At 43.9% G+C, this 17577-nt stretch overlaps 1 protein-coding gene across 1 annotated transcript in view; it reads right to left on the bottom strand.

Moving 5' to 3' along the window:
* SYN2 (synapsin II) overlaps positions 1 to 17577 on the bottom strand; it is a 283187-nt gene that overhangs the window by 26135 nt on the left and 239475 nt on the right. The window contains exons 10-11 of the mRNA XM_083156164.1: positions 15737 to 15886; positions 4772 to 4832 (exon numbers count right to left, since the gene is read on the bottom strand). Coding sequence (XP_083012290.1) covers positions 4772 to 4832; positions 15737 to 15886 — 211 coding nt within the window. The remainder of the gene's footprint in view (positions 1 to 4771; positions 4833 to 15736; positions 15887 to 17577) is intronic.

Below are 17577 nucleotides of genomic sequence, written 5' to 3'. Positions count from 1 at the left end.
TAATCCTGGACAAATTTTCGCCCTTATTTTGTGTGAATTCGACCTGCCCTGTTCAATCCCAGTGCTGTTTATTTGCCTGGACGAAAAATCCAGCTTCGGCAAAATTGCCACAAATTCATGTATTTTAGCAAATTCGCAGACATTTTTCACCTGTTTTTCCAGCCGTTTTCGACCAAAAAAAAAACAAAAAAACGGCATTAGAGAAAATGGACGTATAAACGGGTGAAAATGCCTGTGATTGAATACTATTCTGTGAATTATTACTGATTTTTCACATGTCCTTGAAATTCGTCCAGGATTGAATACTAATTGTAATGTGTAAATGCTGCATATCTACCATGAATCATCAGGAAAATCAATAACCAACAATGGAGTATACGGGGTTTATTTACTAAGATGGAAGTTCTATTTCAGATGGGATGTTGCTATGGGCAACCAATCAAATACTATCTTCTAGAACAGGCATATCCAACGTTGGCCCTCCATATGTTTTGAAACTACACATCCCAGCATGCTTTGCAATAGTTTTAGCATTCTCTAATAGCAAAACTGTAGCAAAGCATGCTGGGATGTGTAGTTTCACAACATCTGGAGGGCCAACGTTGGACATGCCTGTTCTAGAAGGTGCTACATAAATAAGAAGATTCTGATTGGTTTCCTATAGCAACATCCCATCTGAAATAGAACTTCCATCTTAGTAAGTAAACGCCGTCTACCCCAGTCAATAATACAATTGTTGGTTATTGATTTTCCTGATGACCCCTATGACTGGAAACCATAAATTAGAGTAGTTCTACACCAGGGATGGGGAACCTTTGGCCCTCCAGCTGTTGTTGAACTACATGTCCCGGCTTGCCCTGCAACAATTGGCAAATAGCAAAACTGTAGCAGGGCATGCTGGGATGTATGGCTCTACATCAGCTGGAGGGCCAAAGGTTCCCCATCCCCGTTCTAGACCAAACTTAAAGTCTTGTGAGTTCCCCATGTGGTCTGTGTGCTATCATCTTATTCCCTGGGATAATGGTGGTGATATTGGCATGATGGTGACCCAGAAACTATACACTGAAGCCATAAGTTATTTTCTTTATTGCACATGAAGCTGTACAAGATATTTCACATAAATCACTGCAGTCAAACACCCATCATGTACTCTGTGCCAGACACTTGGCTTTGTACAAAACAAATCGGACAAGAACAAAATCTTTTACAAAATAAAATAAATATACATGGATTCTACATTTTAAGACAACTGACCCGTATCCCACAACATTGTATTGGAACATGCTTACATGCCAAAAAGAAATAGTAATCTCAAATGTTACCGGCAGCATTCAGAACGTCCTATATCATAGATATAACCCTTTGGAATAGAGAACTAATGGCTGTGTTGGCATAATGTTTTCTCCAGCCACATTGTGCCCATAGAACAGCAGCAGACTGGCGACACCCACATAAAACGGCATGCACAAGTCTGCACCACTACACGGGACTTCCCACACTGATGTAGATTGTGTTACAAGAGGAGATTTATCAAGCTTGGAGAGATATACCTTCGAGAGTCATAAAGAGGAGAGAGATAACGCATACCTCCACAACTGTCCTGATTTTTGAGGGACAGTGAAGTTTTTTTGGACTACCCTGCTGTCCTGCCTCACGGACAGAAGTTATCTTACATGGAAGCAGGGGGGCACCATGTCACTCAAGGCTCTGCTCAGCATTCACAGAGACAGAGAGACTGAGGGCATGCCAGCATCTCACAGAGTACTGGCCATTCCCCCCCCCCCCCTTAATGACAAATACAGGAGGCGGCGTAGCACACAACAGTACTATTATCATGAAGCCCTGTCCCTTTGCCGAATTCGATACCAATTTTCAGGAGCCAGTCGAGAGCGTCCTGATTCATACCACTAATATGTTGGGAGATATATTTTACAGTACCACTAGAACATCTCCTAACTGCAATGTTACATCCTATGTTTGAAAAATGACAAAAGCTGATTGGCTGGTGCTTTATTTCCAGTGGCGTAATATTGGCACTGTAGCCCAAGCGGCGGCTTGGGGGAGATGGCGTTGTGGGGGCGCATGCTCTCTGTACTGTGGATTCCAATGGATCTGACCATCCGTATAGAATCTGTTGAAAATGACCCTCCAAAAATGGCTTCGCCCTTTGAGGAGACAATTTCTAGTAACGGCACTGTTTATTTCTCTTCACTTTAGCACTCTCCAAGAACATCGCCCATAAAAATTGAAGAGAGATAAAGTACCAACCAATCAGCTCAACTACAGGCTGTAAAATGTCAGGAGTGGAGTGTCTGGTACTCTATCTCTATCCAAGTTTTGATAACTCTCTCCCAAAGTCAGAAACAGAATGTCAGTAAGATAGATAACCATGGGGATAGAACCTTTGATTGGTAATTTAGCTGCACGTCAGACACACACTGATAAAAGATGATCTTTTGCCTGTACAGTGAGCTCAAACAATTGTATTCCTCAAGCTGCCTTTCATTTCTCAGTTCCCCGCTTTCCAGGTCCCCAGATTCCCTAACAGTGATCTAATGATGTGAACCACTGGTCAGTGGTATCAGCCCTTATATAATGCTGTTCAGGACAAATGGGCCTTGTATTGGGAACGCAGAACACAGCGTGCAGGAAAGGAACACGGGGTGAAGGGGTGACAGACTGGCCTGGGGAGGACCGGATGAAAGACCAGGAGAAAGCTTGATGATACAGCAAATGTGATATAAATTTAGTGAAATGAGCACGAGAAAGACCAACAAACCTCACAAATCCACACATGGAACATAATGAATAAATAAAAGACATTGATATTAAAATAAATCCAATGACTACCCACGACATGCATCAACACAACCGTAGCAGACCTGGGAAAGCGAAAATGCCAAGGCAGTCATTAAAATCACCGACCTTACCAACCGGTGGGCTGACCTTTAATGACCCAGAGGTGGATTTGGACCTCACCGGGCCCTAGGCAAAAAATCTGTTTGGGGCCCTTCACCCTCTAACAATCCATAGCACTGTACCGATAAATGCTCAGCTGCATGAACATCGGCATTGTGTATAAATCTGAATCAGGTTCTTTTGGAAGTACAGTAGGTTAATACCTGTGTCACATGTAAAGTAAACTGACTGCCCACATACAGTGGATGAGACCATTTTGGGTCCAAATATTTTTTATCCCATCAAAGAACATTAAAGGGACGTAGGGAGTGTGGGCGGGTCCATGTCATGACATCATGTGGTAGTCGCGCATATATATATATTTATGGAACCCCTTGGGACCTGCTGGGCCTAAGCAGAGGTTGCCTTGTGGAAAATCCACCTCTGCGATGACCCCAATATACGGTATATAAAGAACTTATGTCACGTATCAAACTACCTATATTCTTCATATTTGAAAAATAAATTAAAAAACAAGATGTCTGTTCTGCTGTACAACTCATGCTACTAAAAGGACCTCCCACACTAGCAGCACCCAATTAAGTATTAAATCTTACATAAAGTATATGCGGGAGAAGAGCGTCTAAACAAGTCACTCATTTTTCAGCCAACTGCAGGTCACAAACATGTTCTCTGATCTGTCTTTTACCCTTCCTTTGTTTCAGGACAAATCCCAGTCTAGTGTTTGGCTCATCTCTTCCTCGCCAGTGTTCCGAGTTAGTTGACCCCAACGAATGCACTATGAGGCTTGGATCAACATAAGAACGTAAGGCAACGACACAAATGTTTGCGAGCAGCCCGATTGCCTATTGCCTCTTTGGGTAGTGCTAAGCTAGAAATCAATGTGAGAGTTACGTCACAAGTTATGGCTATTGAGATACAAGTTTAACAAAAAGTCAAGGAATATTATCTGAGCTTCTCAGGAATATTTACATTTCAGACAGACAACAAGAACAAGGATTAAAGGTTACGCAAATATTTGGGGGAAAGAAAGAAAGTGGTCTGCAGAACTCACAATCACTTAGATATAAGAATCACTTGTTCTGCGCTCTTAGGAAGCCACACAAGCGGGGACAGAGCTAAATGGAATACAATGAAACATTTTATACTTCTTCACAAATATTGTACTATAGTGTTCTATCCATACGGCGTGCAAACCATACTTATACAAGAATGATAAAAAATACTTTAGGCACACCTGCATGATACGTTATGGAGTCACGGAACAGACAATACTAAAGTCCATGTTTACTAAGCCTACCCATGCTAACAAATACAATGACTGCAAAATCTATAAAATTAGAAAAAGAAAATTATACCCGGAATTCAACAATTTAGATGAATCTGGAATTAAACTCATTGATCTTTCCAATCACTTCCAATCAAGTGAAGTAGGATTCACGTGTTTACACGCCCACACACATACGCACTTAGCGCCAAGTCTGAGGTTTGTCATTCGAGTTAGGCGTTATTCCCCCCACGATACTTATTTAAAAAAGAAATCATTAGAATAAACAGTCAGGTTGGACTTGAAAGAGGCACAATTCTGTGTATAACTGTTAACATCAGCTCTGAATCACAAGTTAAACAGAGAAAGAGAAGGTAGCGTCACAGGCGTGGACATATAGAGGGGAGAGACGAGACAGAAAGAAGTGACACTGCATAGGAAAACACAGTCCAGGTCAGCACTGAAACATGGCAAAACTGCACAAAATTGGTTTCTTTTTTTTTTTGGCTACAACCCTTCACACAGCCTGGACTTGTTTTGGTCCTACTGCAACACCATTACAGTCGAGAATGTACTGCAAACAACCTTGAGGTGGAGGACGTTGTGCTGGAATCTTGCTCTGCTCAGATTCTTTCATTGTTCCGCTCTGCAAAACAGAAATGAGAGGCAAAAAATGAGATTTATCATTACTTACACATACACAGACTGAACGCATTTCCCATACTGCAGCAATCTAAGCACAATCACTATGGGAGAGAAGTACATGAAGCAGTCCATAGACTGTAATATGAATAGGGTACATTATAGAAAAAAGTTTATATGATAAAGTACAGTACGGTTCGCAACTGAGTGATTAGTGGCATGTGTTGCGGCTGCATTGTGCACTTTTGTGATGTTGCTTGCGGTGAGGAATCGGTTGCAGACTGACAGGAAGAGGCTGTTAGGGTGAGATAACGGGTGTGTCTACAATAACGCAGGCATGTCGCGTCCGCTTTCGGTGTAATGTCCTGGCGTAGGATTGCGATTATGCGCACATGACACATGTAGCCAGCGTCTCAGCTCCCATGGCTGTTTTGTGTGGCTGTGGAGACACTCAGGTAGTCCATGTTGCTCGCACCTGTGTCATGGCTGTGATGGGGAAGGTCAGTGGTTCCTACCTCGGTCCCCAAGTCCCCCCAACTGTACACGTTTTACAGGTCTCCACACAGAACCACAAGTGAAATAATCTACCTGTGGATCTTTTAAAATGAGTCAGTAAATGATGAGTACACCTGTGCACCTGCAGGGTGACCTGGAAAACCTGAACTGGGTACTTGAGGACCGGGGTTGGGAACCACTGGAGTAGGCAGTAGCTGAGCATGATGTTATGGCCTTGGGGGGCATCTCTGTTCACTTGTCTGTGGCTACTATACTTCCAAGGCCTCGTTGTCCCGCCACTGATAAGGATCACTACTGCATCGGCATTATCGTCCCATCTGAATCAAGTCCTTTGCAAGCTTTGTAACACAGCACAATTTTGGCACAGAATTAAAGTAGTAATATTTTAAAAAGCAAAACTAACGTGGTTTTGTCTTTGCAGATTTAAATCTGAAGCTGAGATTGCTGAAAACTCACGGTTTCACATACTGTAACGCACCCTTTCACAGAAGCAGTCACTATGGCGGCATTTAATTTACTGATGCTGGCACCTCCACTACTGTCAGAAGACCGGGGTCATAACCTCGAAAACTTATGTGATACGGATGCCGGCATACTGTCAGCTGGCATTCTGATTGATGAGTATTCAGGGCAGGCTATCATGTGGCTGGGGAAGTGGGGGTTGTACTATGAGGACAGTAAGGTTAGGGATAGCCTGGGGAGTGGGGGTTACGTTTCAGCACTTAGACAGTGGGGTTAGGGTTAGGTACTAGCTGGGATGGTTAGGGTACATAAGGGTTTTTTTTCCCCATGATTGCGTGTGAAGGGGCCCCAAATGCTTTGCCCAGGGCCTACAATGCGGTTAAGACAGCCCTGGTTCAATCCCTATTCTTGACTTTGGAGCCTCTTTTCTAAACTTGGTGATGTTTCTGCGGCCAAGTGGGGCTATTCTATATTTTCAGGTCTTGGAAGCTAAACTAGTGTATAGGGGGACAGTGGGAAAAATCGGGGGGAGGAATGCATCAACCTCCAGAATTGCAGTTTTTGGAGATATGACTGTTTTTCACATATGTACTAAGCTCATGCACTAATGCACTAATGCACATCATTCACCCCTATATTTAATGACAAGTGATGGATAGACCCCACAGACATGAAGGGTCACACAGGAGCCACAAGAAATTGGGGTTTGGGCTGCATTTATTTATGTAAATGTCTGCCAAGAATTTAAACGTGCATACACACCTTCTCCCCTTAGCAAAAGGGGAGAGCTTTGGTTTTTAGGTCCACATAAAACTGTTCATTGTGGAAACAGTGGATATGTCCTTGCAAAGGCAAACCCACCATCACATCTCAAGTCCACTCCTTTGAGTACTTACAACTTTTTTTTTGTTTACTTTCACTTGTATCTGGAATAAATCATGAGAATGAGGAAGTGTCAACTTTATTGCATGTGTCACTACCACACATGGACGTTATTGGACTGGCTGAGGTGTGCCTGCTGACGCAGCTTTATATACTGTAACCTCCTGCAGATCAAATATCCTTTTTGCAAGTGAGTGTATACAGTAGGTATGCTGAGGTATCAAGTGTCAGGCAACACTGCTGGTGCATCTATTGCCTCCAAAAATGTTGCACACTCACAGATGCTTTCCTCAGATTAGCTGCAAATCCATGTACTGTGCTCACTCATAGGAATGTGTTAGATGGATCATTCCATAACAGAACTACAGTACATTTGAGATCATTTATACTTGAGTCACATTTACGCTGAGACATAGGGCCAGATTCTCTATGCTTCAAAAGTGATAAAATGGAGAGTGATAAACAGCCAGCCAATCAGCTCCTACCTGACATGTCACAGACTTTTTTTGAAAAATGGCAGACAGGGGCTGATTGGCTGGCTGTTTATCACTCTCCATTTTATCACTTTTGAAGCTTAGAGAATCTGGCCCATAATCATTAAGGAAATAGGAAGGGTGTGGAGGGGCGGCTGTACTACTGCTCGCCACGCATTGCATTGATACTAATCACATATGCACTAACTTATGCAATTAATAACGCAGAGGACAGCTCTTCACTGGACTTACAGGTCTGTGACCCAGGAGTTCCTCTGCACAGGTTATATTCTGAATTTTAGATAAACACTTTAGAGGTCTAGTACAGTACTACAGCAATTATGGAGGAAATAACAGAGCATTTTCACTCTTTCCTCCTTGTTTAGATCTTCTCTTCCACTTTACTAGGGAACATGCATAGTAATAATATCAATCATTGCCAAGAGATGTGTGGTTTTCTCTATCCTGCCTTGACCTTGGTTAGTCTCTGGATCTCTTTTTTTCTGCCTGCCCTGATCTTGAATGATATTTTAAATGTCTTGCATTGTATCTCAACTTGTTCACTAAACTACGTGCCATATTTCCTGCTGTCCTCAGTCCACCAGGATCCTGCACCTGAAATGTTCACTTAATTAATTTATGAACTGTTTTCCAGTGTTCCCTCAGTAATACAAATCACCAGTCAATACCGAGTTAGTCAGCCTCTGAAACCTAGAGTCAAACCTCTGATGGCATCCGAGTACTTGTAAGCGAATGTGCTTTATGAGAAAAAGTGGCTGCTCTTTTCAGCAAAGACATCAAGAAGTGGTTATGGACTGCTCATTAATGACCAAACAACATTACGGAACAAGAGCAGAATCTGTGAAACCTGCAAAGCCCAGATGTACAAAGCTGGTAGATATTTACTCAAATAGACTGACATTGGTAAATGCAGTTAAAGGTTCTTCAACCTACAGTTGTATTAAAATCAAGGGGCATATTGATTACTGATGTAATCAATTAATATCTATTTTTATCATTTTAGCATTTTATTAATTTAAGGAAAAAATTTGGACATCACTTTAGTAAGAATTCTAGATCAGGGGTGTCAAACTCAAATTCATCGGGGGCCGCATCAGCAGTTTGGTCACCCTCAAAGGGCCGGTTGTATCTGTAGGACTATGTGTCCACTCTTTATTATCATAAATTATTGTCACTGCATACAATTATTACTATTTTTTGTAATAATGTAAGTAATAACTAGCTCTGAAAGCAGAAACATAGTCAGAATAATGACAAGTAGATATTCAAATGTACAATTTTTTGAAAAATGATTTTGTGAGGAGTTACCTGGATAATACTTGAGAAAGTTCTCAGGAAAGATATTCCTTCCTGATAGGGGAGATTGGGGACCTGAAAATGACTTATTGGGCTAATATGAGCTGCTTGGATTTTGAGAAATATGGAAATGGTCACATAGCTATCCTAACACGTCTTAAGTGGCTCAGTCGACCTGAACACTGTTTGGCCTTGAAGTCAAGTTAGGAGGAGAGCAAGGCCTGGTGTGTAAACGTCACCCTCAGTGACAGATCCCCATGTACAGCGGCCAGCCCGAGCTTGACACTACTAACCTATTCCAGTCAGCCGCCTCGCACACACGGTTACCACATGGAATCCAGCAGTAGTAGCGACCAATCACATACTTCCATTGCTCCCATCCGCTACTACCAGTACGGATCGCCAGCTGCGTGACGTCCCAGTCCCAGCATTTCCCAGCACCAACCCCGCAGCTCCGGCTACGTGAGCTGATTGAAGGGAGAGTGACGTCACACAAGTTCCACAACTCCATCTGGATGCACGCCCTGATTGGCTGCTACTCCATGCAGTAGTAGTGCAAGCCGTCAGACGTGCGGCATGATGTAGGAGTCACAGAGCTTCTGGTAGCTCTCATGCATCTCATGGGACACACTGCCCCTGCGTGCTATCTCCTCAGCAGACTGCAGGCCAGGATCTCAAAAAAAGAAGCGAGAATAAAAGGTGAAGGCTGGCGGCGGCTGCGCGGACCACATGACGAGGTCTGGCGGGCCGGATTTGGCCCGCGGGCCTTGTGTTTGACACCCGTGTTCTAGATCAAATTCATTTTGAGTGTCTGTAAAATGTGAAAAAATACCAATAGTAGTTAATACTTTAAGCTTAACATCGAGCGAAGTAAGTAGAGAACAGTAGCTCTAAACAACTGAGCATATTTTGCTATTTATTAACTATATTGCATATATTATGTGAAAATGTAAATCCTTTTTACGACATCTACAGTAGTTATTTGAAAAGAGCTGACTGGTGTTTGATGTATATGTACACTATTTACTGGAGCAGGTTACTGAGTAGCTCGCTAGAGTAAATGTCTGTGGATTTCAATACATGGGTTTGGTTTACAAGTTTAAATTACTTTTGGCATGTCTTATCTAACTTGTCCAGAATCTCTTAGAAGTATAAAATAAAATAAAAAATAGGCTTCACGACCCATAAAAACACTACTGAAAGCTACACAAGATCACACAAATGAATCATTAAGCAACACTTACTGTAGGGGGGTATTCAATCCCCACCGCTATTTCCGAAATAGTGTCAGGTGCCTATTCAATGCTTTAGATCCTGACAGCATTAAAGAGGCAGCCACGGACCCGACTTTAAAAGCAGTCAGGTACTGTATGTTTTGCTAAAAACGGCCATGGATTTTCGAGATCATGACCGGATCCTGACATTCCATGTCCGTTTTTGCCAACATGTCCCCGTTTAGCCGATCGGCAGAAGGAACACTGAATCCCGCCTGCTGATAAACTGTGCAGCGGACTGAAAATTGGCCAGGGTTCCAACTGTCAGGATGTCTCGACAGTTGGAACCCAGGATTTTCAGATTTTCTTTGTGAAAAGAATCAGGCACTTTATATTAACCATATATTTTCTAATACCCCTTTCACATCGCACCTAATTACCGGGTACAAGCCGGTTTCTTGCGGTTCGACCCGGTAATTAGTGTGATGTGAAAGGGGTTACTGGTTACAGCTAACCGGTAGCAACACGGCAATCCGAACCAGGTAAAAAAGCAGTTCTTACGGTACTTGTGTAATAGCACAGCGCCCGTTATGTAGTTAGCATAGCGGGCATGTCAGAATCAGCATAGTGTTTGCACGGCCAGCGTAGTTAGCGTAGTCAGTCAGAAGTAGTGTAGTATTCCCGCTAGCGTAGTAAGCGTCCCTGTCAGATATGTGTTCCTGAAACACCCCCACTATCCACGTCAGCCCGAAGCATGGCAAGCATAGTGAGCCCTGTGAGGGGACGCGTTACATGTCCCCCCGACCTGTTCATACCCCCACTATCCATGTCGGCATGGAGTTGACTTTATAAAGTGCGGCGAGCGTAGAGGGCCCCGCCAGGGGACGCGGAATACATAAAGTGATCCGTGTCCCCTCGCGGGTCTTGCTTGCTACACTTATAAAATCAACTCCACACCAACGTGGATAGTGGGGGTATGAACAGGTCTGGGGGACGCGTAACGTGTCCCCTCTCAGGGTGCGCTGCGCTCCCCACGCTTCAGGTTGGCGTGCATAGTGGGGGTTTGAAAAGGAGGTTCTCACTGAAGCTGACACGGGTGGGGTTGCCGTACCCTGCCGCAATAATTACTGAGACGCACCTGTGTCTCACAGCTGGAGCGCCTCTCCACCGGCGCCCGCATGATCCACTCTCTGCCGGCGTCTGCCAGTGCAGGTGATCTGGTGGTTACTGGCACTATGTGATAGGCGCTCACAAGGCTTGCCATGGACACCGGGGACAGAACCATGGATGCTGGGGACAGAGCCGGGCTGGCGCGGAGTCACTACACTAACTACGCTAGGCAGCCGTTGGGCTTTCGCAGAGTCACTACGCTAAGTACGCTAGGCAGCCGTTGGGCTACGCTGACAGTGTAGCTAAGCCTACGCTGAAAATGTAGCCTAGCCAGGCGCCGTGCTATTACACAAGTACCGTTCTTACCGGTTCATTGCCGGGTTGGTGTGCAGTGTGAGCAACCCGTTTCCCGTTCACACTACGGAGGAGGCAGCGCTTGGAGCAGCACCAGCTCTAAGCGCTGCCTCCGCCACTGATGACGCGCCAACACTCCGTCGCACCCCCACATGACGTCTCCGAACCGGCAATATTGTCCCAGTGCGACCCTGCATTTGCAGTCTGAAAGCAGTATAAGAAGCACCAGATATAAATGAAGCAGTATATACAGATTTGTCCTCATACATCTTTGCTGCAGTTGCACCAAACAGCCCCTATTGACAGGCCAGGTCATGTGAGATCTCTGCAAGAACTTAAAGAGCACTTAAACATTGCTAAAAATTATTTGATGGTTGCTCACTATCGAATCATTTTTTTTCCATTCGCAAATAAAAATTAATAATTGAATATACAACACTTGTACAACTGTGTGTCACTGAGCCTCTGAATCTGTGCATGAAGTGCTACAATGCAGCAGATGAAGCTTTATCTCCAAAAACAAGTTCCAGATGCTAGTGGAGTTACAGGGGGCCTGTCAGCTACCCCTACATCAGGCATATCCCAATGCGTGGCGCATTGAGGTCAGTGGCTGGAGAGGCACTGACTCGTATCAGACACACACACGCACACACCATTTGGTGGGGAGATTTGACTATAAAAATGATTAGAACACTACAACAATGATATTAATACCATAAAATGTTCCACTATGCATTATTCAAATCACTTTTATAGTCACTGTATGGTACATTACTTGTACTGTGAAGATAGATTATACATTTAAAGGTAAATAGGAAATTCTGATAAACGAGGAGATAGTGTGAGGTTACATAACAGGGTCTGTCCAAAGGATGGACTTTAATCTAAACTATGTGTAGATACACAGCACCCCCTAGTAGTAAAAGTGAGTGTAGCAGGAAATATTTCTAGAGGTTTTTGTATAAGACACTGCCGACGTGTTTTATCTTTATGTTTGGTGTTTTTAAAAAATGTTCACATGTAGTTTGTGGATCGAGACACTGTGGGGGAATGTTGCAGGTATGCTTGAATACTGGCATGATGATACCAGATAGCCTATCCTGTTCCTGGATTCATACCAAATAGAATAAATTCAGTAGTTTTTGAGTTGACCCAGAACAAAGAGACAAGAATGGAAAAACTGGCTAATTTGGTCTTCGTACAATATAAACTGTATGTCAAAGTTGAGATTGCTTAAGAATGTTACAATTAAAGAGAATACTGTAATTATATTTACATGTAATGAGGATATACTCTAAAATGTATATAATGTAGTATAATATAGTATATAAATCTAATGGGTCAGCATATTCAGCACGTGTGCGCACAGGCATACGAAAATCAAATTCAAGGATCATACACAGTATACTATGCAATACTGTATTAATGGTGAAGGTGTAAGGGATGATCAGGTCCTTCCTATCATGTTCACCAGAGAAAATTATCTCATGTGCAAAAGAAAAGGTTTATACTTTCCCTGTAATCCATTGCCTGCTTTTTTGCTTTACATGGCAGGGAAATAGGCTTTTCTTGTGCAAAGCCTTCACCATCAAGCAGCGCTGGCTGCATGTGAGAAGCCTATTCCGTACAGTGGCCCACTCCTTCACGACCCACAGCCCTCCCATTGACCTGCCCCCAGCCCCGCCCCTTGACCCACCTTATACTGGGTTTTTTATTTTAACGTTTGCTTCAATTCTATTCTTGATTTTGCACACTGTAATGCCACTTACATGTTACGTCACACAGTAATAACCATTACGCATTGTGCCACTCACCATGATCCCCATTACATATTATGCCACACACCATAATGCCCATTCCACATTATTCCACACACCATAATGCCCATGTTATATCAAACACAGAATGGCTATTACATATTATTGCATAGAAGTGACGCTTACCTACATGCTAATTGCTAGGAGTTTCTTGCTCAATGCCAGGGGCTTCATGCTCATTCTCATGGAGGAATTAAATGCTTGTTGCCACGGGGAAGTTAAATGCTCATTGCTATGGGGGATTACATGCTTGTTACCACAGGGGAGTTAAATGCTCATTGCCATGGGGAGTGAAATGTTCATTGCCAAGGGTGTCATAGTGGTGTACGACAGCCGGCAGAGAGCTTTTGCCAGTCCGGCTGTATCAGAGCAGGTTCATGGATATTTAAAATCTCGTGCTGGCTCAAGAGCCAATTCAAGCTTGCTGTCCAGCAGCCAATAAGGAGCCACCATTGCCGCTGCTAATCGGCTGCCGGACCGCGAATTCCAATTGGCTTGCGAGTCAGCGCGAGATTTTAAATAGCTGCGTACCTGCACCGAATACAGCCAGCTTTCCCATTTCCCTCTTCCCAGCTGTCCCCAACTCCAGACTGATTCCTGGACATTTTGTTACTAAAAAAGGGAAAGCTAATTAGGATGAGTGGTAGTGCCAGCAGCTCACACCGTAGGGTGGGGGGGTTGATCAGCCCCCAAAATACTATAACAAGGAAAAGAAAGGAATGTGGTGGAGTGCTTGGTTATGCTGTGAATCAACAATGTTAGAAAAATATGATCAATTGGGTATCACATAAAACAATTTATTCTAGATAATCACATAGACATAAAAGAAAAGAAAAAATTGCGCATAAAACATATATTGTAAAATATGCACTCAATTGAATTGTAAGGACAATGGAATAATAGGGTATAATCAATCTCACTTGTTCCTATTGCACTCTCCTATTGATTAGATGAAATCTCCTTCAGTGTCCATCTTAAAACTGGTGTGGTAGGTGTCCATATACCTGACTGGAAGCCGATTTCTTGTATCCGTTTGTGAGAGACAGTCTGTTATAGAAATGTTTCAAAATACCCGTATTCTGTAACCGGTGAATTGACAATGGAGCTTTCACACTGCAGCTTTACCCGTTTTAAAACGGTAAAAAAAATGGCAATATACCGTGTTAAAGCTGCAATGTGAAAGGGGTAAAAAATCTATCTGCAGACCTAAAATTCCTGTCATCATAGTTCAAAATAAATACTGCTGCAATACATGTAAAATAGGCTGGGCATGCAAAGCATGGGGAACTATAATCGGCAACTTCTGGTGACACATACCAGCAAATAGGGTGACCCCCAGTGAGAGCAGTGTTATGGCTGACAGTGACCTTGTCATGTATTGGTTGAGATGAAGAAAATCCCCATCACCAGAGGGAAAACACTTTTTAATTCTGTATAGGGTTTTACATACGTTAATTCAACTCATCCGTCTCACTTAAAACAAGCTTAGAGCTCCACCTGCTGGACAATCCTTTCTAACAGTTTTACGGAAACGTTTGTACAGTACATAGCATTTTCCGGTACTGTAGATTATATAACAAATTTTGCTTAAAAGCCAGATTTGGTGCCCAGTTCACGAGCCAACAAATGAGATCAGAGCATTTGCCCATTAGATAAATATGTTATCAAGACCACTGCAAATACTGTGTATCTAATAAAAGGATAATGCTAATTGTAATATAAGTAAAATAAGTATAATTTATTAAAAGTATCAAGTCAGCCTGGACAGGACCTGGCTGATTGTTGGAGGCAACATCATTGCATTGCACCAGGGGTGTCTCTAATAATAATGGTGAGATCCGATGTGGGGGATGTATTGCCTGTGCACTGAAATAAAAAGTGGTGTTTTCTCATAGGTTAGGGAGCATGGCCTCAAGGCCCGATCCCCCATTTTATCACTCCAGAGGTCCTGCAGATGTATCACAATGGTCTTGCAGTGCCGCAGTGTGTGTCACAGGGCCAGATGTATCAAGCTTCAAAAAAGTGATAAAATGGAGAGTGATAAACAATCAGCTCCTACCTGTCATTTTTCAAACCCATCTTGTAACATGACAGGTAAGAGCTGATTGGCTGGCTGTTTATCACTCTCCACTTTATCACTTTTTAAGCTTGATACATCTGGCCCAAAGTGAGCAGTTATTTGCAAAGTCAATAACAATTAGGGACCATTTGTGGGGGATTGGCGACTAGAACACAGGCATGTCACAGTTTGAGATTGCAATCCCGCATGCATTTACTATGGCTCCAGAGTCTTACTTTCCGCGGCCATGCTGTGCATCTGTAGGGTTACTCAGATGGTAAATGCTTGCATCTTTATATGTTGCCAGCAGATCCTAGACTGTCTCTATACAACTTGCGGCACAGATTCGCAGCTGTGAATTAATTTACATACATCTCTGAATCAGGTTGTACACAATTGTCTATCTTTAAATACAAAGGCCATAAACCTAGGATACACACACACACACACACACACACATACATATACTTTGTTGAGAGTTTTATCTATATTTTGGGTAACAAAATATAAATCAACAATCATCAGGAACCTTGTGTGCAAAGACCATAGCTTAGAACATGTCTGGGGCCAGGAGAAGCAGAATCTGGCGTAGTGGTCTCTGCAGTGTGGCACAGTCCCAGAATGTCAGTCAAGAAATGAAGGCAAGGCTGAGGGTTCTGTGTATTTACCCGGAGGATATGCCAATACATAAGTAAGCTATGTACCTGTGGCTGTGCGGTTGCTGTTGGTCTCTGCGGGGAAGGAATAGGCGTTTTGGACAAAGCCTGATTCATCTTGGTAAGAACTAAATCTGCGATTAGTTGCCGATCCTCCACTTGGTGTTCTCCCATCACTGGCATTGTACAATCCATGACCTGAAAAGAATGAAAACATGGCTTGTAGTCTCTGTATGGTAAGACATTTGGCAGCTCCTTAACGGACTGTATCAACAACAACAAGAAAATGCGGTACTTGTTTCCTAGCACGGCCACAAATCTTGGCCATCAGGGGTAATTTGAGTGGCCTGCGACGCGACCGACGCGATGCCCCCGATTTTTCCATTGAAATGCATTGAAAACAGTGAAAAATCGGGTCGGTCGCGTCGTGTGCACCTAAAAATGCTTAAATGGTCCAGAAGCGATGCCCCCGATTTCCCCATAGGGAACAATGTTAAATGCCTCAATTTACCCGCGATGACCACGATTTCTCATAGGAAACAATGTTAAATGGAGCAATTTACCCAAATCAGCATAGGAACAATAGTAAATGGGCCAAAAACACCCCTGAACATTGAAATGTCCCCCCAAAAGTAGTTGACGCCACCCCGCCATCAACGTGAACCCGAAGCGCGGCGAGCGCAGCGAGCCCGCGAGGGGCGGCGGTACGCGTCCTCCGACCTTTTCATGCCCTACTATCCACTAGGGCGTGGAGTGAGAATAGAATAGTGTGGCGAGCGCAGCGAGCCCGAAGCGTGGCGAGCGCAGCGAGCCCCGCGAGGGGCCGCGGATACCTTCACAGGTAAACGCGTCCCTTTGCGGGCTTCCCAGGTGTCCGCGTCGCCATGGACACCTGGGAAGCCCGCGAGGGGACGCGTATAGCTGTGAAGGTATCCGCGTCCCCTCGCGGGGCACGCTGCGCTCGCCACGCTTCGGGCTCGGTGGCACGCTGCGCTCGCCACACTATTCTATTCTCACTCCACGCCCTAGTGGATAGTAGGGCATTAAAAGGTCGGAGGACGCATACCGACGCCCCTCGCGGGCTCGCTGCGCTCGCCACGCTTCGGGTTCACGTTGATGGCGGGGTGGCGTCAATAACTTTTGGGGGGACATTTCAATGTTCAGGGGTGTTTTTGGCCCATTTACCATTGTTCCCTATGATAATTTGGCTAAATTGAGCCATTTCACATTGTTTCCTATGGGAAATCGTGGTCATCGCGGGTAAATTGAGGCATTTAACATTGTTCTCTATGGGGAAATCGCGGGCATCGCGTCTGGCCATCGCACCCGATTTTTTTAGCGGCCGCGATGGCCCCGATTTTACCCCCGATGACCGCGATTCTGATCGGTGTGGCCGTGCTAGGAAACAAGTACCGAAAATGCAACTGCTTTGGTTTTTATTCTTTCATTTACTGAACCGTGTGTCTTGCAACAAATAGCATTAAACACTACATGTGCATGTACACGCTGAGCCAACACCTAGGGAAAAGCATACAATAATAAGAGTCCAATTCAATCAGGAGCGATGCGCTGCAGAACAGGCAGTGATATTATGCTGCGTCATATTTGCGCATCCCAAGGTGCCCTGTGCACCTCTTGTGATGTTACTGGTCTCAAACTGCCACCCTGTGTTGAAAAATTACAGAAGTTGATTGGTTGGAAGTTTCTCTCTCTCTCATTTTATCACTCTTCAAAGCTTAGTACAGATACCCATTTCCTGCAATAAGTTTCCACAACCATGCATGTTCACGGCTGCAAACAGGAGAACTGGTTATTTATTTTACTTAGTTTACTTAGTTATTTTTTTTGCTTTCCTCCGGGTAGTGCCGCTTTTCAGGGCTAATTGAATA

The sequence above is a fragment of the Crinia signifera genome, chromosome 8, assembly GCF_055691185.1.
Source record: "Crinia signifera chromosome 8, ASM5569118v1, whole genome shotgun sequence".
NCBI lineage: Eukaryota > Metazoa > Chordata > Amphibia > Anura > Myobatrachidae > Crinia > Crinia signifera.
This window is presented reverse-complemented; position numbering and strand designations above follow the sequence as displayed.